Source organism: Pantherophis guttatus, chromosome 3 (genome assembly GCF_059756535.1).
Source record: "Pantherophis guttatus breed Tessera chromosome 3, ASM5975653v1, whole genome shotgun sequence".
Lineage (NCBI taxonomy): Eukaryota > Metazoa > Chordata > Lepidosauria > Squamata > Colubridae > Pantherophis > Pantherophis guttatus.
The window spans coordinates 208,803,260-208,826,740 of record NC_142065.1 but is presented as its reverse complement, the minus strand read 5'-3'; the positions used below and the strand labels follow the sequence as shown (position 1 = coordinate 208,826,740).

General features: G+C 39.8%; 1 protein-coding gene and 2 pseudogenes across 1 annotated transcript; 1 reads left to right on the top strand and 2 right to left on the bottom strand.

The window, feature by feature from the left end:
* Nucleotides 1-288: 288 nt before the first annotated feature.
* Nucleotides 289-10,464, bottom strand: LOC117658676 (proto-oncogene Mas-like). Its single transcript, XM_034406801.3, has 4 exons — nucleotides 10,344-10,464; nucleotides 7,776-7,824; nucleotides 5,302-5,362; nucleotides 289-1,592 (listed from the first exon to the last, which is right to left on the bottom strand). The coding sequence occupies exons 2-4, from the start codon at nucleotides 7,801-7,803 to the stop codon at nucleotides 680-682; spliced, it is 1,002 nt and encodes a 333-aa protein (XP_034262692.2). The 5' UTR covers nucleotides 7,804-7,824; nucleotides 10,344-10,464; the 3' UTR covers nucleotides 289-679.
* On the bottom strand, nucleotides 8,336-9,380 carry LOC117658673 (mas-related G protein-coupled receptor member H-like; annotated as a pseudogene).
* A 12,016-nt stretch (nucleotides 10,465-22,480) lies between the features above and the next one.
* Nucleotides 22,481-23,349, top strand: LOC117658678 (mas-related G protein-coupled receptor member H-like; annotated as a pseudogene).
* The last annotated feature ends 132 nt before the right edge of the window (nucleotides 23,350-23,481 follow it).

Sequence of the window (23,481 nt, the reverse complement as noted above, 5' to 3'; positions counted from 1 at the left end):
CACAAAGGTCATTTATATAAAGTATAAAGAGAGTGGGTCCTAAAATGCTGCCTTGGGGGACACCACTGTTAACAGATGTGTGGAGGGAATGGAGATTTTGCAGTATCCTTCCCCTGGAGTGGGGTGGGAATGGAGATTTTGCAGTATCCTTCCCCTGCCATGCCCACCAAGCCACGCCCACCAAGCCACACCACACCCACCAAGTCATGCCCACAGAACCAGTGGTAAAAAAAATTGGATTTCACCACTGGTTTTAAGGATAAAAAATATCACTATTTATTTCAGCACATTTCCCCCTGTACAGTTTCTTTCATTACACATATAAATTTGCATCCTGTTTGTGAAACCATACATTCTTCTACCAAGGGCTTTAGGGACAAAAGCTTGGAAAATAAGTAATGATGAAAATTACTGATTTTAAAAATGTCATTCGGTAAGAATTATTTCTAGAGTTGTTATGATGATTTTTTTTTTTTTTTAAAAAAGGATTTGTATAAAAACATTTTTCTGTTCAACATCTTCTCTTTGAAAATTACACATGCAGCAATATTTCCTGTTTACATTGTTTGGTGATTACCATAGCTATTTTGTTTGGCAAATTCCATCAATTCTGTATGTCCTCATGAGCCCACATATCATTTAGGACTTTAAAGAATGAATACACCATGCCAGAGACTCCTCACAAATGGGTCTCCTCCATAGTTTTCTGATGTTCTGGACTGCCCTTCTTATCCTTGAAGATTCTTTGCAGAGCAACCTTGTAAGAGGTTCTGGGCTGACCTTTTCCTCTCTTCTTCCTCCCCACTAAGAAATAAAGGAGTGGGTTGATGCTGCTGTTGAGAGCCGCACATCCTATCCCAATGGTCATGAGGAGGGGATTATAGGAACCAAAATATTCAAGGACATAAAAGACATCCATTGGGAGAGAAAAAAGGAGGAAGAAGAGGAGAGCCAGAAAGATGGTGGTGAGCAATTTCCTTTGATTGTGTTGTGATTTAGACCTCATATGAATCAAGAGAGTCACAGTGGACACAACCATGAGAGGCGTACAAAGTAAACCATTCACAATAATCTGAAAAAAGAAAAGTGACATTCCAAAGTTGGTAGTTTGGTACAGAATGAGGTGCACGGCAGAGAGCAGGAAACAGAAGATCCAGATGAGGCCACAAACAAGGTTAGGCAAATATGGAGGACGACGGCAGCGATGCCAGTGTGGGAAAAGGACAGCCACACACCTGTCCAGACTGATGGCCGTCAGCAGAAACCGCCTAGCAGAATAGGTGAAGAAAAAGAGCTCAAGAAATAAGAAGACAAAGCCAAACAGTAGATTAGTGCTTTTATGCGGAGTTAAAACAGCCACAAAAATAGCTGCAATAATAAAGGATGTGAGGACCCCACAATCAGCGATGGAGAGATTCAGGATAAAAGTGGTGAAAGGATTCCTCTTAATGGAATAGGCCAGAAGATAAATTGTCCTTCCATTTCCCACCAGGCCTAAAATACAGATAATGGCAATGGAGCCATTGAGAAGGTTGCTCGTTAAATCAAGCAGAGGAGTAATTCCAAAATATTCAGCCCAGACATCATCACACCTGTTAACAGAAAGAGATGAAAACAGAATCAGTCCTTGTCTCAAAAATCTGTGAACTGCTCAGATATTCATATCATTGAATAGGTTTTGTGCAAAATTATCAAACAATAGATCATATGGAGAAGAGTACATTTCTGATATTTTAGAAATGTTTGAAGCAGGAAATTTGACATTTATTTTATTATTTATTTTTATTTATTATTAAATTTATATACTGCCCTACTCCTGAAGGACTCAGGGCGGTGAACAGCCAAGAGATAAAATACACATAATACAAACGTTAAAAAAACATTTTTCATTTTCATTTTTTTTTTCATTTTATTAGATTTCTATACCGCCCTACTCCCGAAGGACTCAGGGCAGTGAACAGCCAACAATAAAATCCATACATACAAAATTTAAAAGCAGAATTAAAATCAAATTAAATAGTTTTGGCCCAGACAAATTAAAACCCCAATGAATTTAAAACCAATTTTAAAATTTGAATATATAAAATACTAAAAAATATTAAAAATTAAAAATTCTTTTATAAAAGAAGGAGAAAATTAGGCCAGGCCCGCCTGGTGAAATAAAAAGGTCTTTAGAGCGCGACGGAAGGTGTGCAGATCCGGAATCCTCCGTATCTCTGGGGGGAGCTCGTTCCAGATAGTAGGTGCCCCCTCTCCCCCTGGGGGCCACCAATCGGCATTGTTTGGCTGACGGCACACAGAGGAGCCCCTCTCTATGGGAGCGTACCGACCGGTGGGAGGCTATTGGTGGTAGTAGGTGGTCCTGCAAGTACCCAGGTCCTGAGCCATTTAAAAATACATTAAACACTTTGGCCCACGAACAAATTTAAAACACCCCAATTGATAAAACAAATGAAAAACAATTTAAAAGGGAGGTTAGGCCAGACCAGCCTGCTGGAATAAGAATGTTTTGAGGGCACAGCGGAAAGTGCACAAATCCAGGATCCTCCGTATTCTCTGGGGGGAGCTCGTTCCAGATGGTAGGTGCCCCCACAGAGAAGGCTCTCCCCCTGGGGGCTGCCAGTTGACATTGTTTGGCTGATGGCACCCTGAGAAGACCCTCTGTAAGGGAGCGTACTGGTCGGTGAGAGGCTACTGGTGGCAGAAGGCATGCCCTAAGATTGAGAGGATTGTCCTTGTGCTACCAGTTAACCTCCAGTGGATAATTGATTAAAGTCGTGTCAATTTCAGTTAAAATTTGTTAAGTCCAATAAATATGGTTAGCATTTATTAGAGAAGTGCTAGGTCCTTTTTGGTACTAAGTGCCGAAAGAGCACATTCCTGGCACGCGTGAAGACCAGCACTGTATGAGTGAATATTCAGGATTTTAATATTAAATGGGAGTATATTTTGTCCATGTTTCTTTTTTCAGGGCTCCTAATGGACCACTACGAATCTCCTCTCTTCTACTTTCTGCTCAGTTCTCTTCCATTTCCTCCCTCCCTCTCTCTCTCCTGCTCTTTTTCTAAGGTAGTTGAGGGCCCTTCAGCAGTATTACATGTTGGATTTGAGCTCATTGAAGGCTGCAATCTTTGAAGAAAATCTGCCACTTACAGGCACCATGCATAGGGAAAAGATTCAGATGCTTTTCCAAGTTCTTAACAGTTATGCGGTGAGCACTTTCATCTGCTCCACACAGCTTTGCAAAGCCAATGTGAAGGATTGCAAAAGACACAGGATGTACAAATGTAGATTCAGAATGACCCATGTTGGGCTCACATAACATATTTAACCAGGTCTAATACAGTGGTGAAATTCAAGTAATTTAACAACCGGTTCTCTGCCCTAATGATTTCTTCCAACAACCAGTTTTCCAAACTGCTCAGAAAGTTAACAACTGGTTCTCCCGAAGGGGTGCGAACTGGCTGAATCCCACCACTGGTGAAATCCATATTTTTTTTTACTACCGGTTCTGTGGACATGGCTTGGTGGGCATGGTGTGGCTTGGTGGGCGTGGCTTGGTGGGCATGCCAGGGGAAGGATACTGCAAAATCTCCATTCCCACCCCACTCCAGGGGAAGGATACTGCAAAATCCTCATTCCCACCCCACTCCAGGGGAAGGATACTGCAAAATACTCATTCCCTCCCCACTCCTAGGATGAAGGATATTGCAAAATCTCCATTCCCATCCCACTCTGGGGCCAGCCAGAGGTGGTATTTGCCAGTTCTCCGAACTACTCAAAATTTCCTCTACCAGTTCTTCAAACTACTCAAAATTTCTGCTACTGGTTCTCCAGAACCTGGAGGAACCTGCTAGATTTCACCCCTCATCTAATACCTAATCTTAACAACTGCAAATTCACAACTTTAATTTACTGTATTTTTCGGACTATAAGACACACCTGACTATAAGACACACTTAAATTTAAAAGAGGAAAACAAAACAAAAGGTTTTGGCCTCTGCAGGCACCATTTTTGGGCTTTTTTTGGGCTTTTTCCAGACATTTTTTGGCCCATTTCTGAGGCTTTTTTCGGCCCATTTTGAGGCTTTCTTGGCCCATTTTGGGGGCTTTTTTCAGCCCGCTTTTTTGGCTTATTTTTTTTTAAAATAGGGGGGGCTGAAAAAAGCCTTGAAAATGGCCTGAAAAGCCTTGAAAATGGGCCAAAAAAGCCTTAAAATGGCCTGAAAAAGGCTGAAAAATGACCCAAAAATGGATCGTGCGGGGGCCCAAAAATGGCCGGTGGGTGGGTGGGCGGGCAATATTTGGTCTATAAGATGCACAAACATTTTCACCCTCTTTTCTGAGACAAAAAAGTGTGTCTTATAGTCTGAAAAATATGGTATTTATTCCACTTCCATCTCATCTTTCCTCCAGAAAATTAACATTTTTGCATTATGAAGACTAGCAAATTCACATCATCTGTCCATGTCCTGTTAAGAGTCAAATGGTGATGATCCACTCTCTGGGGAACTTTGTCCTTTGTCTGCTCCTGCATGAAATCCGAAAGTCCTCATTGAATTTAGATTAGATTTTATTTTTTTAATTGGCCAAGTGTGATTGGATATACAAGGAATTTGTCCTTGGTGCATATGCTCTCAGTGTACATAAAAGAAAAGATACATCCATCAAGAATCATAAGGTACAACACTTAATAATAGTCACAGGGTGCAAGTAAGCAATCCGGAAACAATATCAATATAAATCGTAAGGATACAAACAACAAAATTACAGTCATGGTCTGGACATTCACCAAAAGTGGGTTAAGAGCAAGCTGAGTTGAAGAATTTCCATCCATCACAAAGTGCTCCCATTCTAGCAACGCAATGGGCAGAGCAGGGGAGAAATTGTCCTTGTAGATGTCAAGTTTCCGAAAGATGCCCTAATTAATTCATGAGCCATGATCCAAACTTCAAAGGAAATATAGTGATTTATTAGGAGCAACATTCCGGCAATACTCGGATGCAGTCAGGACTGATCCCACGTAGATTTACGTTCCCCTATGACCCTGTCTCTCCCCTCCCCTCTGGCCATGTCATAAATCACATTCTCCAATTAACCACTTTGGCTGGCTGTGAAACCTAACACCCTCCTTCTGATTGCGGTCAGGAAGAATGTATGGAATTCACTTCAGTTCTCCCTCCCTCCTGCTCATGGCAACGCCATTGAAAGCTTTGCAAGTTGACAGTCGAATCTTATGAAACAATTGGAAGGCTAACTCCATTCTTGCAAAGAAAATGTTTTCTACCATAATATACTTACTCATTGAGGGATGTAGGTGAAATATTATAAAAGCCACCACTTCCACCAAAGTCATCATCATCTAAGGAAGAAATTATAGCAAGTCAAGATTATGATCAATAGCAGCAGGCAGCAAAAATGTTAATGTGTTTTAAAAAGTTCTTCCATACATTCAGTGCAATGGTGGGTTTCAAAATTTTTTACTACCAGTTCTGTGGGCATGTCTTGGTGGGCATGGCATGGTGGGCGTCACAGGGGAAGGATACTGTAAAATCCCCATTTCCTCCCAATCAGCTGGGGCTTGGGAGGCAGAGAATAAATGGGGGCGGGGCCTGTCAGAATTTTTACTACCGGTTCTGCGAACTACTCAAAATTTCCACTACCAGTTCTCTAGAACTGGTCAGAATCTGCTGAAACCCACCTCTGATTCGGTATCTTTCTGAGTAGGAGTCCGTGTATGCATGAATAGAATAGAAAATGAATAGGGTAGAATAGAATAGAATAGAATAGAATAGAATAGAATAGAATAGAATAGAATAGAATAGAATAGAATAGAATAGAATAGAATAGAATAGAATAGAATAGAATACAATACAATACAATACAATACAATACAATACAATACAATACAATAGAATTCTTTATTGGCCAAGTGTGATTGGACACACAAGGAATTTGTCTTTGGTGCATATGCTCTCACTGTACATAAAAAGACAAAATACATTCATCAAGAATCATAAATTACAGCACTTAATGATAGTCATAGGGTAGAAATAAGCAATCAAATCATACTAGGAAACAATCAATAGCAATATAAATCATAAGGATACAAGCAATAAAGTTACAGTGATGCAGTCATAAGTGGGAGGAGATGAGTGATAGGAACAATGAGAAGACTAATAGTCATAGTAATGCAGCCTAATGTGAATAGTTCCCAATTAAATAATCCCCAATGGGTTTTTTTCCTTGTTCTTTCCTTGACTATCTTGCCCAGATAGTCATAGCCAATACTCAATTCCAATGGTCCTCTTTAAGAGGCCCAGAAATTATTTAACCTGATAACTAATTCAAAAATGCTCTTTTTGAAAAGGAAACTATTTTTCCCATCCTTGTTTTTCCTTCATTTCCAGAATGGTTCTGGACCTCCAATCACATTTCTTGTTCTTAATGTTTTCTTGAAGAACATGGAGTTTGACTTCTGGAACGATGTTGCCTGCAGGAAGTGGCAGGTATCAATGTGTCCATATTTCTAAATTCTCTATAAGATTTAGTTAATGAATAATTCCCTTGGAAGCTATTTTGTTTCTTTTTTTAAAGTCAAGTATTTTGGATACAGTGTATTGTCTGGGCATACCAAAGAAAAGAAAAAGTAACATATATACTGATAGTAATAGTGACAGAATAATTCTAACCATATTTATAATTATATTAGCTTATTTATAATCCTGTTAGTTATATTAGCATACTATAACTAACTATAAACCTATAGTTATAAACAACATTCATATTTTACTCGAACATAACAATGTTCTTTCTTCATCTAATTTCTACCTCTTATCTCTAACCATTGATAAAACCTTTTCCACATTAAATAATACTCTGTGTCTCCTTTATCTTTCATTTTCAATGTCAATCTATCCATCTCTGCACAATCCAATATTTTCCAAAATATATTTTCATCTGATGGGGTGCTCTCATTTTTCCAATATTGTGCAAATACAATTCTCGCTGCTGTCAATACATGTAGCGCTAAATATATAGCCCCTTTGTCATAGATTTTTGGTATTCTATCTAACAAGAATATTTCTGGTTTTAAATCTATATGCTGCTTAATCATCTTTTCCAACCATGTATGTATTTTTTGTCCAATATTTTCTTGCTTTCATACATGTCCACCACATAAGAGCCTTGGTAGTACAGTGGTCTAAAGCACCCTGTTATTAAGACCAGCTGCCTGCAATTACTGCAGGTTCGAATCTCGCCAGGGTCAAGGTTGACTCAGCCTTCCATCCTTTCTAAGGTAGGGAAATTGAGGACCCAGTTGTGGGGGCAATAAGCTGACTTTGTATAAATATACAAAAGGATGAAGGCTATTGCTTAACGCATTGTAAGCCGCCCTGAGTCTCCGGAGAAGGGCGGCATATAAATCAAATAAATAAAATAATAAATAATAAATAAATAATATGAGTACCTAGAGGTTGACTGTATTTCCAACATTTGGTGGACATGTTGTTAAACATTTTTGCTAGTTTTGCTGGTGGCAAATGCCACCTATAAAACATTTATAAAGATTTTCCTTATATACATTTTATGCTTTCAAAATCCCTTCCCCTCCAATCCCAGGATGTGCAGGAACAACAGGGACTCATGATCTCATACTAGAGTTTGAATTTTAGAATAAATTTATGGAGTATTATGAACACTTGAGATTTCTTCATCAGCTGTATTCAGAAAGGAAAGTAAGATGATATATAATATAGTTTAGATGTTCCTACCTTCTAGGGAAATAATTTCTTCCTCCATTGTACAAAAATTGTTGTTTCTCTGTTCGGAGAAATTCAGATCAAAGTTAAGGTAGACAATTCAAGATACTGCAATTTAAGGGGAAATACAATTATTAAAAGAAAGTAAACTTGACTGTTCCTGTGATGGTCAAAATGGTGTAGGGAATTGTGTTCTTGGATTGAGATTCAAAATCATTGTGGGTTTGCCATCTGCCGAAAACAAGTGTAATCCTTCCCAGCCCTCAACCAACCAATCAAAATTTACAGCCCAAGACCAAATGCAATCAAAAGACCATCAACACAATATAATAACCATTAAAAAAGGAACTTTTTAAAAAATGAGGAATAATTGTGCCATTTCATCAAGTCATCTGAATAGAATCTCTTTGTAATGTCTTTGAAACCAGACATTTGATTATGGTTGAAAAAAATGACAGATTATTTCTTAATTTCCTTGGTGCTAAATATCATCTTATCCTGTATTAGCCACAACAGGGTTGTCTGAATGTAACATAAATGCTGGCAGAAACCTATAGAAAGATGGAAGTTTTTCACTCTTGTAAGAACAGCATATCTCTGGACCTCTGGTTACTCCCTTCTTCCTCCTTGAACACTCTCTGAAAGCTTATTTTTAGGTTGTACGTAAAACGATGCCATTTCCTTCTCCCCAGTGGAAAATAGATCAGTGGGTTAACACTGCAATTTAGACAGGCACATAAATAGCTATAGGTAATAAAATAGAAATATACATTATTGGAAATAATGCTGAGGCACTTGGTGGAATAGAAAAGATGAGGAAGAAAACAAGGGCAAACAAAATGGCTACCAGAAGTTTTCCTCACCTCTTCATTCATGATTTCTTGTAGCCTTTGATGAAGAAGGCCAGACTGAAACCACCAGTCTGGCCCTGAGATGCAAAGTGAGGTAAATATGAGAATAAGGAAGTATTGGAGAAACTTTCAAAGACCTGTAACCAAAATCAGAGTGCAATGAACTGCACAGAAGAAGATAGAGGCTATCCATGTAATGGCACCAAGCACAGTGGACAAGTATAGTGGTTGATGGCATCTATGCCAAATTGGGAAGAAGACTGCAAAACACTGGTCAATGCTAATGATTGTCAGAAGAAATTGACCAGTGCAGTACGTACATGCTAAACTTTCTATTTTTTTTTCTATGAGGGAATCTTCAGATGTTAAGTGTCGAATTGCAGAGACAGACACAAACATGAGAATCCCACAGTTAGCTACAGCCAAATTGAAGATATATAGATGATAAAAGGATTCCTTTTCATCTGGAAATGCAAAACTCTGAGGATAATTCCATTTCCAATAATTTCTGGAATACAGATTAAAATGATTAAAGAACAGATGACCTTTTGCAGACATACAGGCTCAGAAATGCTGCCCTTTGAGTGTACGGCAAGAATTAAATTGTCCTCGGTATTATTGAATCTTAAATTTTTCACTTTAGCATCCATTATTCCAGAGTAGATGTTTGTTGCATTGGACATGATCTTCTGTGGAAGATTATTTTTTCTTTTGGGTTTTATTTTTTTGGTTTCTGCTTCTTGCTGAGGGATATTGATGAGTCTAGACAGCTAAAGAACAAACTACTCACCCTTATTTTACTCAACAGAGATCAAATGTCATTTGCATCCATTTGGATTTTTCCGAAAAGCATGTGCGGGAAAAGCAAAATTTATTCAGCAAAAGGAGTAGATTTCCACATTAAAGAGAAGAAGAACTTATTTTACATTTTGCTATAAACCAGGAATGAGAAAACATTTGTACGCATTTTACGCAAAGGAAATGTTTGAAAATCGAATCAGAACTTGGAAGGAGAAAGAAGAAATACCAAAATAAAAATTAGTCCATCAAGCAATCCAAATGTCCAAGCCCAAATGCAGTCAAAAGACCCGCTATCAAATACAATAACTATTAAAAAGGAATGTTTAAAAAAACTGAGCAAAAATCTTTGAAAAGTCAGAGCTAACAGTCGATGGGAGGAGAATAAAGCTTAATGGCTTCTGGAAGATGCAGCTTTTGAGAATCTACCTAAAGGATTTGATGCATTTGATGAATTTTCCGTTGTTCTACAAAAATGGATATCTTGTCATTGATCAGCAAGATTAATATCAGCGAGGCAGTCCAAACAACATGCCCAAACTATGAATATTAATGTCGACACTAATCTTTATTGTGAGGTTCCTCTTTTCCAATCAAAACACCAGCAAAACAATATAATAGCTTTATAAAAAAAGAAATTTAAAATTTGAGAGAAAATCTTTTAAAAGGTACCAGCTAACAATTAATAGCATAAGAAAAGAATTCCTAAATATATATAAACTAAGATCGGTTGGAGGGAGAGATGAGAGATGGTGTCATACCATCCTAGAGGAATATTGCTGTTATATTGAGGTCCATTATTGGGTAGAGAATCCTGCAGGATTTGCTGATCATATCCTGATGGTCCCCAGGTCCTATCCTGAACTCAAAAAGGAGGACTTTCCAAATTATAATTACCACAACAGAAACTCTATGTTTACTACTGACATACCTGGTGATGAAAGGAAGAATTTGCAGAAGAGACCAGCAGATCTATTTCAGACTCTTAAGGCTGGGATGTTTTTCCACGAATCCTGATTTGATGCAGTTACAATGCGAAAGGAGAATTGAGAAGGACCAAGTTGCAAACTTTTTCAGAAAGAGAGAGAGAGAGGAAAAAAAAGAACTTGTATAATATGTGTCTCTGACGTTTTCAACTTTAACTGTTATTGCACAAAAGATGTAAAGGAAGTGCTTAGAGATATGATCAGATCAGTAATCTATAGGAGCTTTAAGATTGTGAACTGAGATTTGATTCACATTGTGATTTACAAGAAATGGAAAGTTAATGTAGTGCTGAAGAAGCCTCTTGTTAGATATGACATACTTAAGAGTTTGGAACAGAGATGAAATAATAAGATTATTTCCCAAATTGACCATTTTTTTTAGAAGGGAGATGATAGTGAAACAACTATGGATAGCACAAGCTGACATGTTGCTTTTGGGTAATATGGATTTTAGACTTGAAACGAGAGAAGAATTGGGGGAAAAAAGCTATACTGGTTTTCATGTATGCAACTACCTGAAAGATTTAAAGTGCAACATACATACATACATACATACATACATACATACATACATACATTCACAGATTAAAAAAGAAATTGCACCAGTGATGGCAAAGCTAGACAGCATACTAAAAAGCAGAGACATCATCCTGCCAACAAAAGTGCGTATATAGTCAAGGCTATGGTTTTCTCAGTAGCAATGCATGGCTGGGAAAGTTGGACCGTAAGGAAGACTGAGCGCCAAAGAATTGAGGCCTTTGAACTCTGGTGCTGGAGAAGACTCCTGCAAGTCCCTTGGATTGCAAGGTGATCAAACCAGTCAGTCCTAGAGGAGATCAATCCTGACTGCTACTTAGAAGGTCAGATCCTGAAGATGAAACTCAAATACTTTGGCCACCTAATGAAAAGGAAGGACTCACTGGAAAAGAGCCTAATGCTGGGAAAGACTGAGGGCAAAAGAAGAAGGGGACGACAGAGAACGAGGTGGCTGGATGGAGTCACTGAAGCAATTAGCATGAGCTTAAATGGACTCCAGAGGATTGTAGAGGACAGGAAAGCCTGGAGGAACATTGTCCATGGGGTCACAATGGGTCAGACACAACTTCACAACTAACAACAACAACACCAATGATGAGAATTTTATTGCAAAAGCTTATAAAGTTATTGCAATTTAATTCTGAAGATTAATGTGTGAAAAATTGTATGGTTAAAAGGACTTTAAAAAATGGTTATAATATTATGCTTGATTAATGGGAAATGTGGATGCAAGATTTGAAATTTAAATTATGAAACCCTGAAGCTTTTCTTTTAGGCAATGAAGAATTGGAAAGAAAACATGGGCCTTTGTTTTTATTTATGAAATCAGCGGCAAGGCTGTCATATGCCCAAAGATGGAAAGAAGAAGAATACATACCCACAAAGCAAGAAAACTTTCATGTGACTTCAAAGTTATCAGAACCTCAACAGTGTCTCCTTAACAGGTGCTTACTGTATTACAAAGTAAAACAAGCATATCTCAGATCTGGTATAAGCAGGAAATAAGATATCTGCCATTTTCCCATTTCCTGTGTTTTATGTAGCACCCACAGCTGATCCCTCAAATAGCAGAGCAACAGGACAGCTTTATGAATCTAATCTATCATTTAGCTTTACATGTATACCAGTGGTGGGTTCCTCCCGGTTTGGTCCGGTTCGGCCGAGCCGGTAGCGGTGACGATATGACGTCACCGAACCAGTTCTCCCCCCCCCCCGCCCTCCCACCCACCCACCCACCCACGTTATTCTTACCTTTTATTTGGTCCCACCCCCAATCTGTTGCTGCTTCCTGAGTCCCAGTTGATGACTAGAGGGAAAAAAACTGTTTAAACTCTTGCCGCGGGGCTTCAAAGGGCCGCCCTACAGCTGATCAGTGTTAAAAGCAAACAAATGAGTCGGGTCGTAAGTGCGAGGACTGGTCGTAAGTGCGAGGACCTTCCAGAAATGACTCTGACCAGCTAGCCATGCCCACCTAGTCACATGACTTCCAAGCCACACCCACAAAATAAGCCACGCCCACAGAACCAGTAGTAAAAAAATAGTAAAAAATAGTAAAAAAATTTAGAACCCACCCGTGATGTATACCTAAATTAAATCAGCTAGCTGTACCTGACCACACTTGTAAATGGATCATAAGTTTCCTAACAGACAGGAACCAGCAGGTGAAGCTAAGCAAAATCACACCAGATACCTGAACAATTAACACAGGAGCCCCCGCAAGGCTGTGTGCCCTCGTCACTTCTCTTCTCCCTATACATCAATGACTACATCTCAAAAGATCCATCTGTTAAAATACTGAAGTTTGCAGATGATACAACAGTGATTGGTCTCATTCAAGACACCGATGAATCTGCATATTGACGGGAGGTTGAACAACTAGCCAATCAGAATAATCTTGAACTAAATACACTCAAAACCATAGAAATGGTGGTGGATTTTAGAAGAAAATCTCCTATTCTACCACCTCTTACTATACTAGACAACACAGTATCAACAGTAGAGTCCTTCAAGTTTCTAGGTTCTATCATATGTCAAGATTTAAAATGGACACCTGACATCAAAAACGTCATCAAAAAAGCTCAACAAAGAATGTTCTTTCTGAGCAAACTCAGAAAGCTCAAACTGCCAAAAGAGCTACTGTTTCAGTTCTACAGAGGAATTGTTGAGTCTGTCATCTGCACCTCCATAACTGTCTGGTTATGTTCTGCAACCCAACAAGACAATCCTAGACTTCAATGGATAATTAAAACTGCAGAACTTGCCTTCCATTGAGGACCTGTATACTGCACAAGTCAAAAAGTGGGCTGTGAAAATATCTACAGACCTCTCACATCCTGGACATAAATTATTTCAACTTCTACCCTCAAAAAGACGCTATAGAGCATGCACACCAGAATAACTAGACACAAGGACAGTTTTTTTTCCCGAATGCCATCACTCTGCTGAACAATTAATTCCCACAACACTGTCAAATAATTTACAAAGACTGTATTACTATTCTTCTTCTCTTCGTTCCTAGTATCTAGCTCTTCCCACTTACTACTATAACCATGTTGTTTGTATCTTTCAATTTTATTGTTTTTATTTGTTTCCTAGTACGATTTGATAGCTTATTAGTGATATTGACTATCAATAAGTGTTGTATCTTTTTATTCTTGATGAATGTATTTTATTCTCCTTATGTACACTGAGAGCGTATGCACCAAAGATAAATTCCTTGTGTGTCCAATCACACTTGGCCAATAAAGAATTCTATTCTATTCTATTCTATTCTATTCTATTCTATTCTATTCTATTCTATTCTAGTCTAGTCTAGTCTAGTCTAGTCTAGTCTAGTCTAGTCTATTCTATTCTATTCTATTCTATTCTATTCTATTCTATTCTATTCTATTCTATTCTATTCTGGTCTATTCTGGTCTATTCTGGTCTATTCTGGTCTGGTCTGGTCTGGTCTGGTCTGGTCTGGTCTAGTCTAGTCTATAGCAGGGCAAAACCATTCAAACTATCAAAATGGCTGAAAAGTACATAATGGCTACTATATGGCTCATCAGGATCTTGACCCAGATGAAGCTTCCAAGGTGAGCCTCCATGCAAAGGGCATTGCAGTAGTCCAGGCTGGAGGGCATGAGGGCATGAATGACCATGAGCAGGGCACCTTGCTCCAAGAACACAAGCAACATATACACAGCCTTAAGCAGTGCAAAGATTCTCCTGGCCCACAGTTTATTAATGTATCCCCCTCCCAACTGGCCAATAGGAGAGACCAGTTTGGGGGTGGGGCTAAGTTGAGTGCAGGTGGGACTGTTAACAAGTGAGGGCTCCAAACATTGATGAGGGCTAGAGTTAAAGTCCTCCTGGAGTATCCTTCTGCCACCACCACCCCAGAGATGGGTTTCAGCAGGTTCTGACCACAGAACCTGTTAGAAAAGTTTTTAGTTTAGGTTGTAGAGGTCAATAAGATCTTGGAATGTCCCAGCAGCTACAATTAAGCCAGATTTCTTTTATCAAGAAAAACTTTGTTTATTTAAATAAACTATTTACATTTTAAATCACAGAACATTGTATCTTGGTCTTTATTTATTTCTGAGGTAAATGTGCCTAGAGCATAATCTCTTCTCCTGTGTGTCTCCCCTGTGTCTCCCCTGTGTGTGTGGCTAAAGGGCGTCATATTTATAGGGTGGCTAAGCCACTCCCCCTTCAGTCCCTTAGACAAAATGGAGGGAAAGTATAAACAAAAAAACCATCCTTCCAGTATAGACAGTGTGGTTCAGTGGCACTGTTTCAGATAATTATCTGACAGAACCGGTAGCGGAAATTTTGAGTAGTTTGGAGAACCAGTAGTAAAAGTTCTGACTGGCCCCACCCCCATCTATTCTCTGCCTCCCAAATCCCAATGGATCAGGAGGAAATGGGGATTTTGCAGTATCCTTCCCCTGGAGTGGGGAGGGAATGGAGATTTTGCAGTATCCTTCCCCTGCCATGCCCACCTAGCCATGCCCACAGAACCGGTAGTAAAAAATTTTTGAAACCCACCACTGTACTATCCCCAGCCCTGTTGGCTAAATGAATGTGGATGGTTGAGGGAAGAGAAGGGCCTCTGTCCCAGAGGAGAGGGATGCTACGATTGGGAGAGGAGCAACATATTCAGGTGGTGACAGGCACGGGGCAGTTAGATTGGAGCCAAAGGGCAGGCAATTGCAAGAGAGGACATTCCTGATGTTTGGGATGTGTGGTGTCTTCCAGTCCTTTTGGATCCTGCCTAGACCCTGCACAGAAATCAGCATATGCCATCCATAGCAGTGGTGGGTTTCAATTTTTTTTTACTACCGGTTCTGTGGGTGTGGCTTGGTGGATGTGACATGGCTTGGTGGGCATGGCTTGGTGGGCGTGGCAGGGGAAGAATACTATAAAATCTCCATTCCCACCCCACTCCAGGGGAAGGTTACTGCAAAATCTCCATTTCCTCCTAATCAGCTGGGAGGCAGAGAATAGATGGGAGTGGGGCCAGTCAGAATTTTTACTACCGGTTCTCCGAACTACTCAAAATTTCCGCTACCAGTTTTCCAGAACTGATCAGAACCTGCTGAAATCCACCTCTTATCCATAGCAATAGCAATAGCAGAGATACAGGGATCCTGGATCTACGCACTTTCTGCCGTGCTCTTAAGATTCTTCTATTCCAGCAAGCCGGCCTGGCCTAATTTTCTCCCCTGTTTTAAAATTCTTTTACATCGAAATTTTAATTTGTTTTAAATTATTATGATTTTTTAATTGTCTTGGGCTAAATTATTTAATCTGGTTTTAATTATATCTTTTAACTTTTGTATTTATGTATTTTATTTTGTGCCTGTTCATCGCCCTGAGTCCTTCGGGAGTAGGGCGGTATATAAATCTAATAAAAGAAAAGAAAAGGAAGAATAGCAATAGCAATAGCAACATCACTTAGACTTATATATCAACTTGCCAGTTGCGCCCCTACCTGGACTGTGATGCCCTACGCACAATCACTCATGCGCTCGTCACCTCCCAGATCGACTACTGCAATGCTCTTTACATGGGGCTGCCTCTGAAGACCACTCGGAGTCTCCAGCTGGTGCAGAATGTGGCCGCGCAGGTAGTGATGGGAGTGTCCCGACACTCTCATGTTACACCCCTCCTGTGGGACCTGCATTGGCTACCGGTTGCCCTCCAGGTGAGATTCAAGGTTCTGGTAATCACCTATAAAGCCCTACATGGCTTAGGCCCAGGGTATTTGGCTGACCATCTGCGCCCAGCGACAGCTCCCCATCGCCCGGTGTGTTCCCACAGGGAGGGCCTCCTTGGGGTGCCGTCGGCCAGACAATGTCGGCTGGCAACCCCTAGGAAGCGGGCCTTCTCTATGGGCGCACCTACCCTGTGGAATCAGCTCCCCCTGGGGCTCCGGGTTGCCCCTGACCTTCGCTCTTTCCGCCATGGCCTTAAAACATGGCTATTTCGCCTGGCCGGCTTGGACTGAAGGGGTTTTAGAGGGGATTTTAATGGTTTTTATAGTTTTATAGTTTTATTTTGTTTTTTAAATTGAATTTTGTGTGTTTTATTGTTGTGAGCTGTCCTGAGTCCTTTCAGAGAGAGGGCGGCATATAAGTCCAAATATAAATCAATAAATAATAATAATAATAATAATAATAATAATAATAATAATAATAATAATAATAATAATAATAATAATAATAATAATAATAAATAAAATAATACTGCTTCACAGTGCTTTACAGCCCTCCAAAAAATTTTGGAACTTTGTTACTACATACAGAATGTTGAGAGGAGCAAGGCTATTGTATGCACAAAAACGGAAGGACACTTCGATTTCTACCATGGAAGAATGGTTGCAGAAGTTGATGGAGTTGGCTGAAATGGCAAAACTGTCTACTTTAATTAAAGAAAAGAACATAAGTACTTTCGTTTCCACATGGAAATCGCTTCTGAACTTCATGCTTGATGTGGGAAAGAATGAAACTTTGATTTTGGGTTTTACAGATTCGAATTTCATTTCTTTATAGAAATGACTTGTTCATATTATCATGGGAAAACAACAAGCTGTGATCTGTTGTTAATGCCTTATTCTACTGTAACAGAGAGAGTATGCTTCTTTTTCTTTTTTTTCTTTTTGGCTTTAAAAAAACAAACTTTATTGAATTTAAAAAGAATTAAAAAATATACAAAGTATTCACGACCTTAAAATTACATAAAACAATACAAATCACAACATACAAACTAAATATCTATAAATCTGTATATACATATATATAGACAGTGACTTATTACCTCTTTTATCTTAATGACTTCTTTTTCTTTTGCTTCTTTTTCTTTCCCCATCTTTCCTCACTTTTCTTCCCCCTTTTCCCTTCATTGTCCTCTTATTTACTTTTGCATTTTGTATTTTACAATACTTTATAACTTAATATAATGTGATTGCAAGGAAGGATGTAAGGCTGTGTCAACCTTGAATCTGGTGAGATTTGAACTGCCAAATTGCAGGCTGGCAGCAGGCAGCGGAAACAACCTGCAGTACTGCACTCTAACCACTGCGCCACTGTGGCTCTTGAAGATGTTCTAAGCTTTGGCGTATATCTTTGTTGGCATGCTTATTAGGTCATATATTTGGTTATGGATGAATTATAAGCAATGTCTCCTTCAAGACAGTCTGTACTCCCAAGATCAGATGTTGTTGTTAGTTGCAAAGTCGTGTCCGACCCATTGTGACCCCATGGACAACGTTCCTCCAGGCCTTCCTGTCCTCCACTATCCTCTGGAGTCCATTGAAGCTCACGCCGACTGCTTCAGTGACTCCATCCAGCCACCTCGTTCTCTGCCATCCCCTTCTTCTTTTGCCCTCAATCTTTCCCACCATTAGGCTCTTCTCCAGTGAGTCCTCCCTTCTCATTAGGTGGCCAAAGTATTTGAGTTTCATCTTCAGGATCCTCAATAAGGAACAGTCCCAGCCCTTTGATTTGTTTAGTAGTTGGTGGAGGCAAACAAATTAATTGTTGACCCTGAAGCTGACCTAACTGCGGCCATTTTCTTTTCTGTAGCTTTCCTCTAAGGAGGTCTTTTTTCCCGCATTGCTTCAGGGCTGACAGAGCCTGGAGCTAAGAGGCCGGGAGGGTGTGTGTGTCGAGATTGCTTGGGTGTTGTAGCCAAAATAAAATTATTTTCCCTGGGAATCAAGTACGTTCATGCAGGTGTTCGAAAGGTGGAGACTGAGATCACCTAACAACTGGACTATATGCTGATGGGACCATGTGACTGGAGACTCTGGGGGGAAGTGACAAAGGTTTACTTTTTATTGTATGTAATTATGAGCCGAGGTGGCGCAGTGGTTAGGGTGCAGTACTGCAGCTACTTCAGCTGACTGCTAGTTTAGCAGATCAGCAGATCAAATCTCACCAGCTCAAGGTTGACTCAGCCTTCCATCCTTCCAAGGTGGGTAAAATGAGGACCCAGTTTTTTGGGGGCAATATGCTATTTAGTATACTGTCTTTGGTGTAAGCCGCCCAGAGTCCTCGATAGTGGGCGGCATAGAAATATGAATAATAAAATTAAAATAAAATAAATAAAGTATGTAAAACCGGCAGGAACTTAGAGACGGTTTTCCACCAGCTGTGCCATTTTGATATGTCCCAATAAAATGTTCTTTGAGGAATATGCCTGCCTCAGAATTCCCATTGTTGGGGATTTATTACTTGGAACCTTGACATAAATATTCCTGGAAGGGATTTTCAAGAATTGGCTAAGCCAGCAGTCCGCAACATTTCTGGGTTTGCAGACCAGAGGCTGTAGCAGAGGCAGGTGACGGGTAGAGGGGATAATTTGTGCAAGTATCAGGTGAACCTGCTCCCCCATGCAGCTCAATTTGTGCGTGAGTGCCCACTTCTGCTGCTCACACAGCGGAGTGTGGAGTGGAGCTGCGCATGCTCGCCGGACAGTTCTGAATGGACCGTGTTCTGAATGGACCGTGGCCCCGTACCAGGCCATGGCCTGTGGGTTGGGGACCCCCTGGGCTAAGCTATCCAGAAGATCAGAAAAATATGAAAAGGACCATTTGTAATGGGTCCTGAAGTCAATAAAAGCTAGTCGTTGACATCACATTGGTAATATTGTAACTCATATTTTTTTTATTTAAAAGACAACAACTGGATTGCAACCTTCTCTCAAATAGAGCCTTGGTAGTACAGGGGTTTAAGGCACCCTGTTATTAAGTTTATTAAGACCAGCTGCCTGCAATTACTGCAGGGTTCGAATCTCGCCAAGGCTCAAGGTTGACTCAGCCTTCCATCCTTTCTAAGGTAGGTGAAATGAGGACCCAGTTTGTGGGGGCAATAAGATGACTCTGTATAAATATACAAAAGGATGAAGGCTATTGCTGAGCACATTGTAAGCCGCCCTGAGTCTTCGGAGAAGGGCGGCATATAAATCAAATTAAAAAAAAAAATGCAAGTGGTTTGTATGTCACTTAAATACATGCATTGATAAATGGGCTGGATTAAAAAGAGCAGTTTTGTGTCCCAATTCAGCCTTGTGTGTCAAAGATGTACTGTATAAGAATGTTTTAAAAACCATTTCATTTCTCGTACAATAAATCATCGTGTGAACCAAATCTCAAGTCAAGACCTTAAGATTCCTATCAGCTTTTGATATGATCATCTCTTTAAGCACTGCCTTTGCATCTTGTGTGTTGATAATACTTTGAGTTGCAAAAGTCAGAGGTGCATATGACGCAAGTTCTTTTTTTCTTTCTTTCTGAGAAAGTCTGCAGGTTCCTCCAGCTCAATTCCCCTTTCTCTGAAGAAGGAACTAACTGCATCAAGTGCAGGCCAACGGGGGTCATTGAGAAAGATCTCATCCTTAGATTCTGAAAGGGACCTACTGGACTCATCTGGAGATTCTTCCCATCGTCATCAGGTATGCTAGTTGTAAAGATAAGACTTTCTGTTCTGGTCATTGTTATTTGCAGAGTACTCCTTTTTGGGTTCAGGATGACACTTGGGGCCTGGAGACTAAAACATATGAAGGATTTGGGTTTGGCTAGTTTAGAGAAAAGAAGGACTTGGGGGTGGGGGGGGGGACATCATAGCAGTATTCCATATTTGAGGGGCTACCACAAAGAAGAGGGAGTCAACTTATTTTCCAAAGCACCAGAAGGCAGTATAAGAAACAACGAATGGAAAATAATCAAGGAGAGAAGCAACCTGGAATTGAGGAGAAACTTCCTAACAATGAGGACAATTAACCAGTGGAACAGCTTGCCTCCAGAAGTGGGTGCTTCACCACTGGAGATTTTAAAGAAGAGACTGGACAGCCACTTGTCTGAACTGGTATAAGGTCTCCTGCTTGGGCATGGGGCTGGACTAGAAGACCACCCAGGTCCCTTCCAGCTCTATTCTGATTCTGACCATCAGGAGGAGATCAGCAAATCCTGCAGATGGTGCAAAACCATCTCTCTTTTCTGACTCCAATAGTGTTAGGTTTCATAGTTTGGGTTTCTTGGTTGGACTGCTTCCCTGGTACTAAATTGCTGATCAATGACAAGACATCCATCTTTGCAGAATAATTGAAAACTCATCAAATAGGTCAAACTCTTTAAATATATTTTCAAGACCCATTGCTTCCAGAAGCCACCAGGTTTTGTTCTCCATCTATAAACTGTTAGTTGCTAACTTTTTTGCTCAATTTTTAAAATTATTTTTAATAACAAAAGCACTTAGACATATACCGCTTCACAGTGTTTTACAGCCGCCTCCAAGCGGTTTACAGAGTCAGCATCTTGTCCCCAGCAATCTGGATCCTCGTTTTACCAACCTCGGAGGGATGGAAGGCTGAGTCTACCTTGAGCTGGTCAGGATCGAACACCTGACAGTCAGCAGAATTCACCTGCAATACTTCATTTTAATCACTGGGAGGGAGGGAGGGAAGGAAGGAAGGAAGGAAAGAAGGAAGGAAGGAAGGAAGGAAGGAAGGAAGGAAGGAAGGAAGGAAGGAAGGAAGGAAGGAAGGACAATAACAATAGCACTTAGATTTATATACCGCTTCACAGTGTTTTATAGCCTTCTCTAAGCGGTTTACAGAGTCAGTATATTGCCCCCAATAATCTGGATGCTCATTTGTACCCACCTCGGAAGGATGGAATGCGGAATCAATTCAATAGCCAGATAAACACCCTGTTAAATTGTCACAAACAGTGTGAAATTCCACATTGGTAGAAATATTTAACAGGGCAGAATTTATTTAATTACATTTTTCTTCTCCTGCATTGTTCCCCTGTGGCCAAATATAAATCAATTAGAATACTATTACATTTTCTGTTGTTTAAAGGTGCTCCCAATGGGAATGTTTTAGATGGGCAAGAATTATGATCAACAACTTTGTACACCAAATTTTAATTACACTTTAAAATAAAATTGGAAAGATCCATACCGTTTTGTATGCTATCAATGACCATCATATGACCATTCTGTTTTCTCTTCACTTTTAATATTATACAGTTTATTTGTTTTATTTATTTTATTAGTCATATTTCTATGCCACCCACTCTCCGAGGACTCTGGGCGGCTTACAACAATCGACAGTATACTAAATAGCATATTGCCCCCAGCAATCTGGGTTCTCATTTTACCCACCTCGGAAGGATGGAAGGCTGAGTCAACCTTGAGCCGGTGAGATTTGATCTGCTGATCTGCTGAACTAGCAGTCAGCTGAAGTAGCTGCAGTACTGCACTCTAACCACTGCCCCACCTCGGCTCTTAAGTTCTTGTGAAGAACCAGAGGAAACCAAACTCCCCACAAACCGGAAAACGATTTCATTGATTATTTGTCATAAAACAATCAAACAAACCATCCTCCGTGAGTCATTTCTGCTTTGCTTCTACTGAGAGGCATTGCGGTGAAACAAAATACGTGTCAGATGATAAACTTCCCCATGTGGCAGAAAACTGATGGGAAAGAATAATAATCTACTGTTGTCATCACTTTGGCCTTCTTGAGCAAGAAGTAATGCAGGAGCACACAAAAGCATAGCCCAGGTGACTTCTACTGCAGGTTTTCTGTGAAATCTTCTCACATCCTCCACCTTGGAAAAATCAAAAGAGATGCAAATGACATTAGGTCTCTGTTGTCTAAAATTAGGGTGAATGGTTTGCTCTTTAGCTGTCTGGCTTCATCATTAACTCTAAGAAAGAAAGAAAGAAAGAAAGAAAGAAAGAAAGAAAGAAAGAAAGAAAGAAAGAAAGAAAGAAAGAAAGAAAGAAAGAAAGAAAGAAAGAAAGAAAGAGAAAGGAAGGAAGGATAAAAGAAAGAAAGAAGGAAGAAAGAAAGAAAGGAAGGAAGGAAGGAAGGAAAGAAAGAAAGAAAGAAAGAAAGAAAGAAAGAAAGAAAGAAAGAAAGAAAATCAAAATATATTTCATTTCCAAATAAGGTGACAGCCAAGACAACAAACATCTTTTATAGAATAATTGATACTAAAATGGGAAATTTTTTATTCAATAATACTGAACACAATATCATTAATGCCATGCACACAAAGAACAGCACTTCTGAGCCTGACTATCTGCAAAAAACCATCTATTCTGTAATAATTTTAATCTGTATTCCAGGGATTGTTGGAAATGGAATTGTCATCCAACTTTTGCATTTCCAGATTAAGAGGACTCCTTTCACTGTCTATATCCTCAATTTGGCTGTGGCGGACACTGGGACTCTCCTGTTCGTGTTTATCTCCGCAATTCGGCACTTAACTACTGAAGATTCCCTCATAGAAATTATAGAAGGTTTACTATGCACTTACTGCATAGTAAGTGGTCAATTTCTTTTGACAATCATCAGCATTGACCGGTGTTTGGCTGTCTTCTTCCCTATTTGGCATCGATGCCATCAGCCACTACACTTGCCTACCATACTCTGTGCCTTTTCATGGATAGTTTCTGTTCTTTTCTGTGCAATTCATTACACTCTGATTTGGGTTATAGATCTTCAAAAGTTCCTCCAATATTTCCTTATTCTCATATTTACCTCAGTTTGCATCCCAGTCATGGTGGCTTCCAGCCTAGCCTCTTCATCAAAGGCTACCTTAAATCACAAATGAAGAAGCAAGGAAAACTTCTCAAGGCCATCCTGCTTGCCCTGTTTTTCTTCCTCATCTTTTCTATTCCACCAAGTGCCATTTATCTCAATGATATTATTTCCAAGAGGAGATATTTCAATTTCATTCCATATGGTTACTTATGTGCCTGTCTAAACATCAGTGCTAACCCACTCATCTATTTCCTCTTGGGGAGAAGGAAGGAACACCATTGCAGATACAACCTGAAAATTAGCCTCCAGAGAGTTTTCAAGGAGGAAGAAGAGAGCAAAGAGCCATCAGACATCCATGCTGAGGTGTAGTTATGATATTTTCACAAGAGTGAAAAACTTCTGTCTTTCTATAGCTCCCTGTTAGGACGTAATGCTTCATTCAGACAAAGCTTCTCTTGGAAATCTAGGATTACTAGATAATTTCATGTCAAGGAAGTTAGG

Excerpts from the sequence above, each read along its gene's own strand:
- LOC117658676 (XM_034406801.3), bottom strand. The coding sequence starts at position 7,803 with ATGGAGGAAGAAATTATTTCCCTAGAAG. Across the intron at positions 5,363-7,775 it reads AGAAATTATTTCCCTAGAAG|ATGATGATGACTTTGGTGGA; the intron begins GTAGGAACATCT and ends TTTCTTCCTTAG. Across the intron at positions 1,593-5,301 it reads TCACCTACATCCCTCAATGA|GTGTGATGATGTCTGGGCTG; the intron begins GTAAGTATATTA and ends TTCTGTTAACAG.